Source organism: Ambystoma mexicanum, chromosome 7p (genome assembly GCF_040938575.1).
Source record: "Ambystoma mexicanum isolate Mex_15411 chromosome 7p, UKY_AmexF1_1, whole genome shotgun sequence".
NCBI classification, from domain to species: domain Eukaryota; kingdom Metazoa; phylum Chordata; class Amphibia; order Caudata; family Ambystomatidae; genus Ambystoma; species Ambystoma mexicanum.
The window spans coordinates 726,375,643-726,393,851 of NC_090939.1; the positions used below are offsets into that span (position 1 = coordinate 726,375,643).

The 18,209-nt window shown below is 45.4% G+C and overlaps 1 protein-coding gene across 7 annotated transcripts in view; it reads left to right on the forward strand.

The window, feature by feature from the left end:
• Positions 1-18,209, forward strand: part of REPS2 (RALBP1 associated Eps domain containing 2) — a 1,712,589-nt gene that overhangs the window by 1,193,126 nt on the left and 501,254 nt on the right. For all 7 annotated transcript variants that reach the window (XM_069636810.1, XM_069636815.1, XM_069636811.1 and 4 more), the window contains one exon: positions 7,805-7,850. In XM_069636810.1, coding sequence (XP_069492911.1) covers positions 7,805-7,850 — 46 coding nt within the window. The remainder of the gene's footprint in view (positions 1-7,804; positions 7,851-18,209) is intronic.

Below are 18,209 nucleotides of genomic sequence, written 5' to 3' on the forward strand. Positions count from 1 at the left end.
CCTGTGCGGTACTTGCCATTAGACAACATTTCCCCAGCGACAGTGGACAATACCGCGGATTTTCCCTGGATGTGCTGCAACCGCAACTTTACAATGTGTAATGTTTATTATTTATGTTCAATTGAAATTAAGATCTAAAATAAAACCCAACATATATTTTAACAATGGTTGTTTTGATTTTTTAAATGAATCTAGTGTGTCTCCATTGAATAGTCTTCCTGTGCCTTGTCTTGTCACACCACATGTCTCCGGCCAGCATCCTCCCTCACGCTGGCCGCCCACCTTCAATCCACATAACCGTTGAACCCATATGCAGCAGACATACATATGTTATTTTGCGGGTTGGCATCAAGCCTCCCGGCCTTGCCTCCTCCCCCAAAAATACTTACCACACCACTTTGTTGAAGCGTTGGCAATAAAAGGAAGGCCGTTGGATTTTATTGATACAAAACATGGTTATAGGTAAATAATCAATATGGTTGTTCATAATAAATCATCCTTTTGGGCACCGGGTACAGAGATGACCCCCTCTGGCCTGTGCCGCCTTGCCACCACAGGCCAGCCTGCTGCTGACTAACTGCCTAGGGATCCAGGGTCTCCAGGGTGAACTGCACCCATATATTCTCCTGGGAGGGTGAGGTATTTATAAACTCACCCCCCTGCCTTCCATGTACTAGATCCTGCAGCCTGCCTCTTACATGCAGTTAGATGGCCTCTCCTTGGTGAGGCCCTGCGGCAAACGAGTCTTGTCTGCACAACCACCGCCCCAATCCACCCCCCGCCCTATCAAAGGCAGTTCGCACCGGGGTACTTGCGCTGGCAAGTGGAGCTGTCAGGGAGCGATAAAGGCCAAGAGGTGCCAAAGACCATGTACACTTCAAAGTGGTCTATAGAGCATGGGTTGTTGTTCCCATGTCTACCGCCAGACCCCGTGTCTCCTGCCAAGCATCCCCCCTCACGCTGGACGGCCCCCTGCAAACCGCATAATGCCACGACATATACACGTCATTCATTCACAAACACACCCCTGTTTCGAATTCTTTATAACCCACTTCATATTTATAATGAGAACTTCTTTGCACTTTGCTAGTCAACCCGTGAAGGTGCTGGTTATCTGCTCTTCGTCTCTGTGAACTTCCGTGACCACTTCGAGGAAACTCGTCAGTTTGCAACCTGTGAACTGCTCCCTGTTCTACGACAAGAAACTACTCTGATCCCTGCATCTAACTGTTTGTTCGTCAAGGTAAGGCCATGTACCATACTCATTTTGCGTCCAATTTCTTTTCGTTCAAGACAGTACATGCAAGGAACTAGTCACATGTTCTGAGTTTAGTCAAATTATTTTTCTATTTTTTTAAAGTTATTCAAATACTTATCCGCATGTGAATAACGTGTATAGTTCCAAGAACCCAAACATACCTTGCATTGAACCTTTTATGTGTCATTTAATTTTTTAACACATTGGTATTCATAGAGAATTGTTGATCTTTACTTTTCAGAACTTTCCACAATGCCTGCCTGTTCCATTGGCGGTTGCCCTTCGAAGACCCATAATAAATCTGAAGGTACTATAATGCATGTTTTCCCTAAGACAATAGATCAGATAAGAGAATGGGTCCGATATTGCGGATATCCACCCTCTGAGCTTGAAAGTAGAGTCCTAGAAGTCTTTGCGGACAAGAGGGGTGATCGATACCGCATCTGCAGCAGGCACTTTACCTCTGACATGTACTCCACATCATTGCTAATAAAGAAGAACACACCGCGAGCGAGGCGAAAATTGCTCTCAACCGCTATTCCCACTCTATTCGTCCACATCCCTCCACTGGTGAGTCAAGTTTACGTATTTATCTCTCGGCCTTGCGGTGGTGTGTAGCATTAGCTAACAATAATTTCCCCATTTATGTATCCACTCAATATGAAGGCGGAAGATTCTCCATCCGTGTCGTTATTGCAGTCAGCCACTTCAAGCGCCTATCGGGTAATCTTACTTGGCTATTCTGCCACTGACTTGTTTTAGGCATGTAAATCAATAGTTTTAATTTATCGTGTAATTATTTTACCTAATGGTACACCCTTGTACTCGTCCTCTAGTCTTTGTTTTCAGTTATAATTATTGTTATCCAAAATAATTCAAGTACTGTCTTTCAGGGAGATGCTGAGGAGTCCAACGCATTGACGACTACCGTTGATGTCACTCAGATGCTCGAGGTACGTTTCAGGACAGTTCCATCGATGGAGATCATCAGATCTTGCATTCTTGTAGCGTGATTGTTACACACAATGTTTCTTTCGTTTTTAGCCATTGATATGTCCTTCTGTCGTCGCCCTCCTATGTGTCTTCTTTTTTCAATATTGTGTTCATTACTAATGAAAGTCCTATGTTTCAGGGAGTCGATGGAGCATTAGTCCAAGAAGAAGGGGGAGCGTGCAGTTACGGGTCGGCGCAACAGCTTGCAGAAGTGTGCACCGCAGTCACATCGTCCCTTGATGTTCTTATGCATTTCGAGGTATGGATACTGACAGCTCGATCAAGCGAGATCATATGACTTGATTACATCCGCTATACTTCCTTCTTTATTAACGCAAGTACTATGTTTCAGGGAGATGACGGAGCTTCTTCTACAAGAACATCACCCCTAGTAGTTGATGCAGAATTCTGGGTGGTGATACTTCCAACGATCGAGCAAATCGAATCATATTTAGATATCCATTATTTATTTTAGACAACTGATCATTTGTGCAGGTCTATTTAGATGAGCCGTTCACGCCTGCACAAACTTTCTGTTCTTTTTATCAAAATAGAAAACCATACTAATGCAATTACTGTGTTTCAGGGAGTCACTGAAGCATCATCTTCAATAATATCATCAATGGAAGTCTATGAGGAGCCCGAGGTATGGATCTTGACAGTTCCATCTAACTAGATCAACAATGCGTGAATAATTGTCGTTTGAATGTTCTACACAAAGCGTTCATTCGTGTTTTGCTATTGAGATGTACGTGGGTATTGGTCCCCAAGTACATTTTGTGTTTTCGATATTATTATACATACTAATGAAAGTTCTATGTTTCAGGGAGTCGATGGAGCGTCAGTGCGTGATGGATGTGCTTATCAGGAAAACATAGTCGTTGCAGCGCAAGAGGAAGTGGAGACATGCACACACGAGTCGGAGCAACAGCGTCCTGATGTTGAAGTTCGAGGCAAGAAAGTTTCAAAGAAAAGAAAGCAAAAGAAGGTTAGTGTCCTGGTCACTATATTATGTTGTTTTTCACTGTTAATAGTTCAATACTGTAAGTTGTGTTTAAACTGAACACCCCTATTCCAATCTGTCCTCTAGTTGCGAGTGGGTGTACGAACTAGATCTACACAGACAGTGAAGCGAACGAGAGATGTTGCTTGTCAAACCTTTTGGCAGGGACTTGAGACCGGAGAAGCATCGTGCCAATGGGAAGAATATGAAGTGATTGACAACGGAGCTATACCACCACCAGCCATTGATAGTGAATGTCCTCCTGGTAGTTCGGATGCAGTCGGAGATCAATTCACAGAATCCACACCCGCAAAAACTAAGACCGCGAGAAAGTTGAAGAAATTGTTTTATTCACCCATCGCCGGAGAAGGAACAGATGTTGCAATGGAAGAGAATGAAGTAGACGACAATGAAACACCATCAATATCACTGAACATAGCGGAAGACGATATCAGAGATTCTACCTTTCATGTGAGTGACATGTCCTCAACGTTACAGGCCGAACCAGCTGGGATGCAGAGTGACAGTATAAGGAAAGAGGCCAAATTCATTGTATTCGATAGTTGTTTGATTGATATTATTATTCGGATTAAATGTGGGCATTTGGTAGGTGGGGAAGTATGTGGGGAGCCATTGATTAATGTGACTCGTGCAATTCGAGGCACTAACCTTAAAATACATGCCACCTGTACAAAATATCCTTTCACATGGTCTGCACAACCTATGCTGGGACAACTGCCAGCAGGCAATCTACTTTGTGCAGCGGCTGCACTTTTTAGTGGTTCAAGTTTTTAAAAATTAGACTTTCTTTCAGTTTGTGGGAATCCATTTCATTGCGAAAACTCAGTTCTACAAATACCAAACCAATTATCTATTTCCAGCCATTAGCGAAGCTTGGAGAATGGAAAAAATGTCTATTGATAGTACATTCGCGGGCAAACGGTTCAGGCTAGCCGGTGATGGACAGTGCGACAGCCCAGGATTTTCAGCCAAGTACTGCACCTACCACTTTCAGGACATGGAAAGTAAGAAAATTGTGAGTTCGGTGGTCGTGCAGGTGTCACAAAGTACATCCTCAGTGGCCATGGAGAAAGTTGGCTTTGTAGCATCATTGCAAGAACTACAATCGCGGGGAATGGTGATCGACCTGATAGCCACGGACAGACACGTTTCAATTGCCAAGACAATGAGAGAACAGTACAAAAATATAAATCACCAATTTGACGTTTGGCATCTTGCAAAATCAATCAATAAAAAATTGTCGGCTGCAGGTAAAAAAAAAGAATTGCAAGGTATTTCACAGTGTTCCAAGTCAATCAGCAACCATCTTTGGTGGAGCTCAAAAACATGTGGAGGGTCGTTGGAAATTCTACTGGAAAAATGGCGGTCAGTAATGCCACACTGTACAAACGTTCACCGATGGAACACGAACCAACATTTCCACAATTGTGAACATGGCCATTTGTCCACAGAGGAGGCACGGAAGAAGAAGTGGTTGATTCCTTCATCACCCACTCACAAAGCCATTGAAAAGATTGTATTTGATAAAACTATAACAAAAGCTTTGAGGGGACTCACGGAATTCTGCCACACAGGAGATTTGGAGGTGTTCCACAATATGTGCCTAAAGTACAGGCCAAAAAGATTGCATTTTGGCATGGAGGGCATGATAAATCGAACTCTTTTAGCGGTCTTGGCACATAACCATAATGTTGGCCGTCAACAAAGTAGGACGACCGGAACTTTAGGGACGCTTCGCTACAATAAGGCCTTCACTAAAAGAAGTAAACAATGGGTGATCAAACCAGTGTTTGAGGATATGCAATATGAGTTTATTGAGAAACTTATTGTTGACGTCCTAGATAGGCACATAAATGGAGTTGTGAACGAACCTGTGCAGGGGACAACTGCATTGCCACCCAACATTGCCTCTGTTCTATGTCCACCTAAAGAAGAACTCATTGAGAAATACACATCACGGTTTAAATGATTGTAATTTGATTGTCTGTTCTCTCGAGTCTCCTCATGTCGCAGGCCCATTGAATATGTGTATCTATCCAACCTTGTTCATTTGCGCATTAAATTAAACCAAACAGTAATATAAATCATTTTTCAAAAAATATAGAATGTCTCCGTATTTATGGTTCTGTGGGGCTGCAAAGCACGCAGACAAAATGCAAAGATGGAGTGTAAATTTCAAGTCCTGTGAGAATGCCTTACACTGAATGTAGCTAACTAGGAATGTGTGCTCGTTCAAAGTGAAGGTCAGCTGCTTTGATTTTTTCTCGGGTGCCAGAATGGCCCACGACTCAGTATAAGGTTCTATTGTTATTTGACCTTGACAGGCCGGGACCACGTAAGAAACGATAATGAATATAATTTCAGAAACGAAAGCCATTTCATGTTCGTTCATTAGAAGAAATAACGTCGGCATAGAAGGAGTGGTATTTCGGGGCTGCCCTACGCACAGACACAATGGAAAATGCAAATATAATGTAAGTAACTCTTTAGATGAGTTTATACCGCAATTTAATTACTATACAGTAGCTTTAAAGACGGGTTAAGTTGTACTTGTTCGTTCTATGTGGCATATTGTTTTGTACCGCGCACTATCTTGGGGAAAACCGTCTCCTTTTACGGAAGCACCTCAAAACCTTTGCTTCTACTTTCTCTCTCCCTCTCCCCTGCTACAACTGGTCCACTGTCTGCGATCTCGGTCCTGGGCCCTTCCACTCTCCACCTGCACTCCCTGTCAACCCCTGCACTGAGGGACTGTCTCAGTATCCTACAGCCCCCCCTTGACGTTTAAAACCCAGTTGCACTGTCCTAGCTATGAAATAATTTCCCGACCGAATATATAAAATGAATAATTTTAATAAAGATCTGATGGTGAGACTAATTTAATTTTTTATGTTTTTCAAACAGGTACTTCACCCATTATTGTCTGTGTCACGAGTACCAGACACCGGCGGATGGCTTTTATAACCGCCAGTTGCTTCTCCGCGTGAACAACGTTACCACCCTGACCATTTTATGGGACGATCGCCAAGTACAAGTATGCCCTTACGCGGTCATAACGGCTAGATGCAACATACAGACCGTTGTGGTAGCCTAGTGCCTCGTCGTTGGAACAGCCATGCGATTATCAGTGCGACCGAAGAGCTTATTTTATCGTAAACCAACACCCTGTGTACTGCACACGAACATCGCTTGCCTCAAGACGAACTATTTTGGATCGAGAGCAAATAAAAATGAAAATCGCTGAATAATCTCTAAACATTTGATGTCCAATAAATGTACTTTGCCAAATGTACAATCTTGCAGTTTGCTTTTAAACCACAGTTTCATATTCCGAATTGTGGCGCTGTATTGTGAGATGATCTAAGACCCTGTGTACAGCAAAGGAACATCGCGTGCCTCAAAACGAACTTTTTGGAACGTGAGCAAATAAAAATGAAAATCGCTGAATATTCTCTAAACATTTGATGTCAAATAAATGTACTTTACCAAATTTACAATCTTGCGGTTTGATTTAAAAGTACAGTTTCATATTGCGAATTGTGGCGCGCTGTGTTGTGTGAGCTGATCTGTGTTGATTTCCGGGTTCTGTGTGGAGTCGCGTAGAAGACGCCTGGGCGCGTTTGCCTACGCAGCACAGTCACGTCACGGATAAAGGCGGGGAATATGAATGTTTTGATAAAGTCTGTTTCAGGGGCGGGGGATTTGATTTAGTGCCGCAAAAGCAGGTGAGCCAGGGCGATGCGGCAAGTGATAGGATTATCAGAAAATGGCGGCTGATTTCGAGTGCGTTAATGGACGAAAAGTCGGGCAAGGTCCATAGGAAAGTTTTCTACGATCTACCGAGTTATGCTTAAAAACACATGGCCGAACCGTAGGGACAATAAAAAAAAAAGTCCCGGAACTCTCCTTTAATACGCACACACAAACACACACACACACGAACACCTTTTAAATATTCGTGATTAGTTGGCTTGCTTTTTATTAATGCATACAGTCTACCCGAAACATGCTTACAATATTTCAAAGCGATCTCAGAGAACATTTCAGGGACCGGGTGGGTTCCTTCTATTTCCTTCTCATAACTGAGTGGTTTGTCCCTGAGCAGCTGAATGCTAGTTTTCATCTATTCAGAAGGAAGGCTGCGGCTCTTATCCTTCTTCATTTCAACAGGTACAGCTGCTATATTAGTGACCGCAGGCTAGCCTGTTTTTGCTTCTGCCAATGTATTGCCAGGGGTCATGGGAGATGATGAGGGGTGTGGGGTGAGGGAGGGAGTGCGCGGCGGTTTCAGTTGGGAAATTGCTGCGTTACTTCTAGATGTTAGGCAACTACTGTACAAATGCACTTTTTGAAGTTCGTAGTCTCCTTGTTTTACTAACGATATATCTGTCATGCAGAGTTGTGGGGTGGGGGGGAGATTTAACCTTTTGTACGGGGCAGTTAAATACCGCCTCCTCCTGAGAGAGGTGGGTTTGTGGAACTGTAAAAGAGGAGCGATTCGGCAGTTAATCAAGACTCTCTCATTTCAGCTACTCCTCCGGAATCGCACACTCTGAAAGCAAGACCAAGATCCAGGTACTTATATCGCTATACCTTCTCGTTTGTGTGTTTGTGTTACTGTGGAGTTAGTCTTTAAGTGCGAGTGTGACGCAATATGGAAAGAACTGGAGCAGATCACACCTACTAGGTAAAATGGAAATTCAAGTCTTAACAGGACTGCTGCAAGAACTTACGCCGTCCCAGGCAATAATGCCATTTTGGCAATGACCCTCCCTTAGAAGGGGGCCAGACCTGACGTGTTTAGGCACAGTATAGCGCAGCTGGTGGCCCTGTGCGAATGGCATCATAGGAGGCCCCCTGTAATTGCCTAATTGCAACACCCGCGCAGGTTCCATTGTCGCAAATGATATCTGTCACCTCTATAGATCAGCATCACACTGTGCAGTCTGTAATAAGGCATACATAGCAGCACTTAGCATGACATAGTAAGCAATGCAAACAAAAGCATTAGGCTGAGGTATGTGTCGGGCAGTGACCCGAATTTGCAGAAATAGCCAACTGGACAGACATGGAAAATTGAAATTATGGAGGAAGCATCATGAACAAGAGGTTGCCTAGGCTTCCACTGAATTGGGGTTTTTCATTCCAGCTGTATTTCTGGAGGGATTTTCAGAATGTCAATAAGGCAGAAAAGTTGGATAGAGTTTTATATTATTGCCCCAAAAGTCAAGAGACTTCCTCCAACTCCATTCAGACAGCCCTGGATTTACCATTGCCAGCCCCTCTAAATGTATACAGCCCCAACGTTTCCCCAGTCCCTTTCTTCCTCCACACTGGCTTCCAGAGGAGCTTTCCAATACGATAAATTAACAAGAGTTGCCTACTGCCAGCCCATTCCTGATTTCAATATTGGGAGCACCTGGTGAAGAACAGGTGCCTGTTGTGATTAACTTTGCATTCATCTGGTGCAAGTGACTAGAATCTTGAGATGGAATGCAGGGCTTAGAATGTTTATCTATGAGTGAGTTCCAGGTTTGTTAGTTGCAAGGATGTAAGCCCTGAGAGAGGATGCCGGTGGGTGTCCTATGTCCCCTTTTACTTACCTGACTCTAAGAACCGTATTTGGTGTACCTAAACTTAAGTAAATAAGTTAACAGTTCACTGGAGTCTCAGAGTCATTTGTGGCCAAACCCTGAACTCAACACTGGCGACGAGGATGGGATCTGGCTGTGCTGGGGGGACAGCATCAAAGGGAGACACCCACCGCCCCCCCCCCTCTGAGAAGTGATCCTCTCTCAGGTAAGAGCGCTGGATGGCTGTGAGGCACTGCAAGTGCAGTGAGGGCAATTGAGGTCCAGACAGAGGTGCTACAGAGGCAGAGGGGGCAAGAAAGGCCCAGACAGAGGCGCTACGAAGGCACTGGAATAACAGAGCAGCTATGGATGTAAAGGTGCTGCATGAGGCAGTGGAGAGGTTCTGCCAGGGCAGTGAGGCGCTACAATGGGCAATGAGATGTTGCAGAGGCAGTGAGGCGCTGCATGAAGAGGTGCTGCGAGGGCAGTTAGGCGCTGCAACAGGCAGTGAAGAGGCGCTGCAGAGACAGTGAAGCGCCGCTAGGGGCAGTGAGATGCTACAGAGGCAGTGAGGCGCTGCATGAAGAAGTGCTGCAAGGGCAGTGAGGTGCTGCAACAGGCAGTGAAGACGCGCTGCAGGGGCAGTGAGGTGCTGCGTTAGGCAGTGAAGAGATTCTGCAAGGGCAGTGAGGCACTGCAAGATGCAGTTAAGAGGTGCTGCAAGAGGCAGTCAAGAGGTGCTGCAAGAGGCAGTGAGTGGTCGCTGCAGAGGCTGTGAAGTGCTGCATGGTGCAGTGAAGAGGTGAGGCGCTGCGAGGGCAGTGAAGAGGCACTGCATAGGGAGTGAAGAGGCACTTCAGTGACAAGGGTGTGCAGTGGGGACAAGAAGTTCTAGTGTTGAAAGGTACAACGGTCTGCTGTAAAGTGCAGTGGGCTCTGTGAGACTTATGGTTATTAGAAGGAGCTGTGAAGTTCATTGGAGCAGCAAGGTTCATTCATTCATTGACATGGTGAAGTTCAAAGTGGCAGTCTCTCATAAAGCATTTAAGAGAATTGAGACTGTACAGACATTCAGAAGAGTTGGAAGTTGTTAATGGATCTAGGAGGGGCCTGGGGCCCATGGACTGTGCAAACATCTGTTGCGCCAAGGCTACAAGCTATTGGTCATAGTGAAGGCAGCTGAGATCACTGACAAAGTTATCCGATGTCAGCGCTTACCTTTGACTGGAACCGAAGGTTGCTGCGGTTGGCTTGAGTGGAGTCCTGGAGTTCGGCATGAGTGCTGCAGCGGGTGGCCTGACTCAGTTATGAAGTTTGATGGGGATGGGAGCTCTGTGTTCCTCCGTTACTCTCTATGCAATGGTGAAGTAGGAGAGAATGCAGAGGTGCAGGCGATTAGAGTTGAGACACTAGAGCTGATATATATTAGTTTATTAGAGTGATGTGGTAGGTACATGTCTCTCTCTTTAATTGAGTTATGTAGTTTAACATATTTCTCTCCACAGGCGGACTACTGTCCATTACATGTGTTGCATGTGTAAAAAGGTGCAATGGTTGAGGTGAACCGTTGAGCGGACTACTGTCCATTACATGTGTTGCATGTGTAAAAAGGTGCAATGGTTGAGGTGAACCGTTGAGCGGACTACTGTCCATTACATGTGTTGCATGTGTAAAAAGGTGCAATGGTTGAGGTGAACCGTTGAGCGGACTACTGTCCATTACATGTGTTGCATGTGTGAAAAGGTGCAATGGTTGTGGTGAACCATTGAGCGGACTACTGTCCATTACATGTGTTGCATGTGTAGAAAGGTGCAATGGTTGAGGTGAACCGTTGAGCGGACTACTGTCCATTACATGTGTTGCATGTGTAAAAAGGTGCAATGGTTGAGGTGAACCGTTGAGCGGACTACTGTCCATTACATGTGTTGCATGTGTAAAAAGGTGCAATGGTTGAGGTGAACCGTTGAGCGGACTACTGTCCATTACATGTGTTGCATGTGTAAAAAGGTGCAATGGTTGAGGTGAACCGTTGAGCGGACTACTGTCCATTACATGTGTTGCATGTGTAAAAGGGTGCAATGGTTGAGGTGAACCGTTGAGCGGACTACTGTCCATTACATGTGTTGCATGTGTGAAAAGGTGCAATGGTTGTGGTGAACCATTGAGCGGACTACTGTCCATTACACTGTCTGTATAAAAAGGGAAATGTTGTTCCTAGACTTTGGTGCCATTGTTTTGGCATATGTTGGTAGACATGTATGCGGTGATGTGTGAGTGAAATAAGATATTAAGGTTTTGAGTGTTTATTAAATCTTCATTAGAGTTATTAAGTTGATAAGAGTGTTCATCATTAGCTGTTCTATGTAGGGATATTAATATGTTCTCTCCACAGGTGGACTTTTAATTTTAATCCACAGATGGACATTGATGTTAATGTTAATAGATTTTGAAGTGGTGACAGGGTCTAAACCTTTTGGAGTTGGTTGTGGTTATATATGAAATGCTTTGAATAATCTTTTGTTTTTCAGGTGGGACTTTACTGGACAAATATTTTGATGAAATATTGATCTTGCCACCGATACTTTACTGTTCTTGTTGTTGTCCCTATAGGGGAAAGATGTGTTGTGATTAACTTTGCATTCATCTGGTGCAAGTGACTAGAATCTTGAGATGGAATGCAGGGCTTAGAATGTTTATCTATGAGTGAGTTCCAGGTTTGTTAGTTGCAAGGATGTAAGCCCTGAGAGAGGATGCCGGTGGGTGTCCTATGTCCCCTTTTACTTACCTGACTCTAAGAACCGTATTTGGTGTACCTAAACTTAAGTAAATAAGTTAACAGTTCACTGGAGTCTCAGAGTCATTTGTGGCCAAACCCTGAACTCAACAGTGCCTTTTCCTATTTGGTGGTATCGGCTGTTGCCACGGCTAACCTCCTTTTTCTCCGAGAAGCTTTGCAGCACGCGATTAAACGCAGAACTGGTACGGAAGGGATCTAACCCGATCACAGTGGAAGAATTTTTGCCAAATGTAAAAAGGGGCACTAGAGGAATCCAAGATTAATAGCCCTGATTTGAAAAAAGGTCTCAAGGGAGACCAAAACATGTGTCATCACCTAAGGGCACTTTGATAAAATAAAAATCTTTTTGTACATTGGGCGCAGTCTGCTTCCGGGTTATTCAACTTTATACTTAAGCTCAAGGGTATTTTTTCTTGGCAAAATCCAAGACCCGGTGAGACGCGACCACCTGCCTTAATGAAGCATTTTGGATCATATTGACAACACTAAGGCATATGTCGCCATGTTAGACCAAACCGCTGTAGCTAAGAGTTTTTGGTAGATAACCTCCTTCTGTGCTTGAGGCAGAAAGCAGCTGGTTCCCGTTCTTTGTCTTGTGTTAAAGGACTTTAGTGTAATGTAGGCCTTCCCCAAATGTATAAGTGGAGTAGGTCACATCACCATGTGCCCTTGGATTGAAATGTCCAACTGAGGCCTAATGTGGACTCTGGCCTTTCCTAGTGAATGGCTTTTCTGCTTCCCTGCATCCAGATTTATGACCGTGATGTGGACATTTAGGGTGCTGTCTTTTGTCTGCTGTGTTACTGTTGTCTGGAATGGGATGCCTTCTGGTGTGGGTGTGAAAGCCCTGGCTTTTTTTTTTTTTATTAAATCTTAATAGGGAGGCCTACTATTTATTTTTTTTTTCATTTATAAAGCACACAAAAACCCGCAGACATCGAGGCGTTGTTACAAGTTCCACTTACATGTGGCCAGTTAGCAATTGGCAGTTACATACAGGGTCTATTGGCAATTACATACAGATCAGGATGGAGAGAGCTACGAGGTTACATACAGCCAGACAGAAAAACCCTGGGCTTCTCTGTACATACAGGTAGCCGGTAAGGCTGGGTGGGGAGAGTCCAGCAAGGTGGACCCGGTTAAGCAAATAGCCAAGTTTTTAGAGCACTTTTTACGGTATAGGAGGAGGACCGGAACCCCGTCTGTGTTGGCACTGGATTCCAATCGTTTTCACTAAATACAGTAGTGCGTCTAGCACAAGCAAATGATGAGTCTTGCTACTTGGTTATACGTATAGTGTTGATTTAATTAGCATAAAGACTGTGGCAACTTTATGCTAATTAAATCAACACTACACGTTTAACCAAGTAGTAAGACTCATCATTTGCTTGTGCTAGACGCACTACTGAATCTAGTGAAAATGATTGGAATCCAGCACCAACACAGACGGGGTTCCCGTCCTCTTACTATATCTCACCATACAGGACCTTTGGAGCATTGTGCTGCAGGAACCCTGACCTTGGCAGCGGGACACACTATAGAACACGGAACAAGATCAGTGCAGGGATCAATGTTTCCTTGAATGCGCTCACCACTACCTCCCTTACACTTTTTACGGTATTTGGTTTTGTAAACAACCCACAGATTTAGGCCTGGGGTGTCGAAGCCACCAAGGAAAAGAGGGAACCCCATGCGTTTCTGAAAATAATTCACCCATGGGAATCCAACAAGGTCTGTCTTGTGCGAATCACCCTTGAATTATTACCCATAAGGCCAGGCAGATTCCAAAATGTAGGAAAAAAACCTCAATTTTCAGACATTTGCCACCAGGAAACCACTGAAACCTGCCAGCAACAACACATGTCCTACCTTCCTACGTTCCCACAGGTGCCCCAATGAAAACGGTGCCTCACATGCGTGTGTGCACGCTTATCTGGGTGGAAAAGAAAAAGGGTCGACCATCCCTAAATTCAGCGGCAGTCCCAGGGAGCCCCCGGAAGACGCAGTCGGACTCTACGGTCCTCCCCGGTGGCGAGAGGGAGTTCCATTGTTTAGCTGCTATAGATAGAAAACTTGATCCTCCGGCTTTAGAACATTTGAACTTGGGCTGCACCAGCCGATGGGTGTAAGGTGTTCCGGTGGGCCTGGTTGATTGCAAATTAGCAATTTCCTAGGACAGGTAGGGTGGGGCCGTCCGGGAGATGCACCTGTGTGCGATCGAAAGGTTTTAAATATAATCCTTTCGCAAATTGGGAGCCAGTGTACATCTCTATGTGTGGCCGTGATGTGTTCAGATTTGGGAATGTTAAGGGCCGCTCGAAGAGCATTGTTTTAGGATGATCTGTAATTTCTGAATGTTGTGAGTAGAGGTACCAGCAAAGAGTAGGTTACAATAATCTAACTTAGCGCTGGCCACTGCGTGTGCAATGGTTAGACAGCTGTCCATGGATAGGAAGGGTCTAGAGGCGTTTATCAATTTGGTTGTGTACGCCGCAGACTAGGCAATGGCGTTCACTTGACGAGTCAGTGATAGTGGCATCATGGTAAACTCCCAGTGTTTTCACTGTGGGTGAGACTGGAATCAAAGTGCCATCGATGTTGAAGGCTGAATATTTGGGGTCAAGGTTTTAAAATAATGTTGAGGGACCTGCAAGGAGGATCTCAGTCTTCTCGTCATTCAGACAGATGCCATGCGTTGCCGTCCAGGCTTGGATGGTAGCGTAGGCTTTGCTTAGCATGTCCATGTCATTAACATAGTTTCCCGAGAGGGGCAAGAGAATTTGCGTGTCGGCGGCATAGTTGGTGTAGGCTATGCTGAGGGAGTCCAGAAGGTTGAAGAGTGGCTTGGTGAAGATGTTATATAGCCTGGGAGAGACGCATGAACCTTGTGGTACTCCACATTTGATTGGAACTGGGGGAGCACCAGTGTTCTCGGTGAACACTCTCATCGTTCTACCCTCTAAGAAGGAGGTGATCTAAGAGGTAGCTTCGGTGAGAAGGAAGCCAAGGTGGTAAGATGCTGGCAGAGGATTTTATGGTCCACAAGGTCAAATGCTGCAGACAGATCTAGAAGGAGCAGCACGACAAGTCTTCCTTTATCCCTGATCTCATCAATCTGGTTATATGATATGGCATTTGTAACGTGCCTATACACAAGTGTTTCAAGGCGCGATGAGGCAAGGAAGGGGGAACAGAGGGAGGACAGAGAAAACAATCTTAGTAGGCCAAGTGACATTGAGATACCGCAAGTGCAGGGGAAGCGGGGGGAAAAGTGCCAGGGGAAAGGGGAGGGGGCAGTGCTGTATATGGGATCAAAACAAAAACAAGAAGTGTGGCCAGCAGGTGGCAGGTGCAAGGGTAAGTGCAAACAGCAGGTGTGCAACTGGGCGAGCATGGACCTGGACCCAAAATCAGAGGGTAACCCGGTGACCAGTGCAGTGTCAGACAGGAATCAGCAGGAGAGAGGAAGAGAGAAGGCAGAAGCAAAGAGGAAGGTCTTGAGGTCCTTCCGGAACCGGAGATAGTTCTGCTTAAGTTTCAGAAAGGCAGGGAGGCTGTTCCAGAGGGCAGCCCCAGCCAAAGAAAGAGATCTACAACCAACTTGTTGCTTTGAGAAGCAACTGACCCTGAGGCAGTTGGAGGTGGAGGAGCGAAGAGCTCGAGTAGGAAGGTATTTACGAAGAGAGAGTTGGAGGTATTGAGGACCTAGGCCCCAGAAGGCCTTGTGGACAATGCAGAGGGTCTTGAACTTATTCCTTGCAGCCACTGGGAGCCAATACAGAGGTTTCAGTGCTGGAGAGATACAATCCCTGGGCTTGAGGCAAAGGACAAGTCTTGCAGTCCTGTTCTGGATGAGTTGCAGAGTGCAGAGAGTAGAAGCTGGCAAATTTAGAAAGAGGCTGTTGCAGTAGTCCAGCCTAGAGAGAACCAGAGCTCTAGAGACAGTGAGCTTCTGGTGGAAGGAGAGGAAAGGAAGAATGGAAATGGAAAGGAGGTGCAGTTGGTAGTTTGACTTCTTAGAGACAGACGTCAGAGATGTGAGGAGAAAAGGAGAGTGTGGAGTCGAAGATGACCCTGAGGCTGAGGGCCAATGCAGATATTTTAGTGCTGAGAGATAGAATCCCTGGGTTTTTAAGGTCGAGTGCTGGCTCTGTACTAAACTTGATCCCTCTTTCCTAAAAAAAACTCCACAACAAAAGCATGGTGCATACATGTACCCATGCTGCACCAGTCTCCTGACAACTGCAGCTCGTACTCTTCAGTGGCACAGAGCAAGGTTAAATGATATATGTGCATTCCTGACAGCTGCTGTTACCCAAAGTCAGATGTGACATTTTAACTTCTGCACCTCAGATTCAAAATATCATATTTGTTGTCTTATAAGTCTTGTGACAGGTTAATATCTAAGAATAATCCATACCTGGTTATGATATTGTTACTGAAAAGAGCACACAATTATTAAAGACACACCAATGTGAAATGATACAAGTGTCCACCCTGTGAGTGCAGGTAAGTGTTGTCAAGGTGATGACTATTCATGGCTAACCTGGCTATCCCTAATTCCCTGGAAGGACAAGTAGCACCTCCCCTTAGGGCACTGGGGTTCTCAGCATGCGATCTCCTAGGAACCCTGATTGAAAAGGGCACTCACATTTATTTATTTATTCAACATTTTTATGGCGCCTATACACACGTGTTTCCAGGTGCTACAAGATAGGAGGCGGGGGAGATGGGGATATCAAAAGTAGAGCAAAAGAATTGTTATATTGGCCATGCGACAATCCTACCGTGCAAGTGCGTGAGAAGGAAGCCAAGCAGGTAAGATGATGGCAGAGGATGTTATGGTCCACAAGGTCAAATGCTGCGGACAGGTCTAGAAGGAGCAGCATGGCAAGTCTTCCTTCATGCCGGATCTCATCAATCTGGTTTTTAAGGTCAAGGAGTGCTCACTCGGACCACTAAAGTTGATCCCCCTTTCCTAAAATAAACTCCACAACAAAAGCACGATGCATACATGTGCCCATGCTGCACCAGTCTCCCGACATCTGCAGCTCCTACTCTCCAGTGGCACAGAGCAAGGTCAAAGGTTATATGTGCATTTGTGACAGCTGCTGTTACCCAAAGCCAGATGTGGCATTTTAACTTCTGCACCTCAGATTGAAAATATCATAATTGTTGTCTTATAAGTATTTTGGCAGGTTAACATCTAAGAATAAGCCATACCTGGTTATGATTTTGGTACTGAAAAGAGCACACAATCATTAAAGACACACCAATTTGAAATCATACAAGTGTCAAGCCTCTGAGCGCAGGTAAGTGTTGCCAAGGCAATGAATATGCTAGCCTGGCTATCCCCACTGCTACCAGTGAGACAATACCCAGTATGTTGTCTTACTTTAATTCCCTGGAAGGACGCGTAACACCATCCCTTAGGGCACAGGGGTTCTAAGCATGAAATCTCCTAGGAACCCTGATCGAAAAGGGCACTTAAATTTATTTATTTATTGGACATTTGTATGGCGCCTAAACACAAGTGTTTCCAGGTGCCACAAGACAAGATGGGGTAGGGGAGGACATGGGAATAACAAAAGTAGAGCAAAAGAATGGTTATATTGTCCTTATGACAATCCTACTGTGCAAGTGCATGACAAGATGGTAAGCGCATGGGGAGGAGGGTGAAGAGAGAGAATTGCAGGAGTGGGGTGCCCACAAGGCTGGGATGGGAAGGACTGGGCAGGCCAAGGCGGCAAGTGCCAGGGGAAAATAGGGGAAGGGAAGATGAATGCGGTGGACAGGGAGGACCTTGTTGGGCTAATCCGGGAAAGGGAGTCTGAGGGCAAGTGCTGACAGGGATGCTGGGGGGGGACTGGTAGGGGTGGCCTGGCCCCTGTATGAATCTGAAGGGAACAGGCCCCAGTCGCAGAGGGAGAGTTAGCACGGGAGGGGGAGTGGGAAGGAAGAGGAGAAAGGGAAGGTCTTGAGAAGTTTCCAGAACTTAAGAAGATCCGGCTCAAGTCTGAGCGGGTAGGGAGGCCGTTCCAGAGGGAGGAGCCAGCCATGGAAAGGGATCTACCTCCCATTCTCTGTGTGTAGAAACGTTTGACCTGCTGTTGGAGCCAGAGGACCGCAGGACTCTGGCCGGGAATTATTTAGGGAGGGAAAGCTGGATGTAGAGAGGTCCCAGGCCCCAGACAGCCTTGTGAATGATGCAAAGGGTCTTCAATTTGATCCTTGCAGTCACTGGGATCCAATGGAGAGATTTTAGGGCGGGAGAGATGCAGTCCCTGGGCTTGAGGTCAAGGATAAGCCTTGCAGTCCTATTCTGGATTAGTTGAAGGGGGCGCAGGGAGGAAAGAGGCAGATTGAGGAAGAGGCTGTTGCAGTAGTCTAGCCTAGAGAGAACCAGGGCTCTGGAGACGTTGCGCTTCTGGGGGAAGGTGAGGAAATGTAGAATGCCTCTGAGAGAAAGAAAGAAAGAAAGAAAGAAAGAAAGAAAGAAAGAAAGAAAGAAAGAAAGAAAGAAAGAAAGAAAGAAAGAAAGAAAGAAAGAAAGAAGGAAAAGAA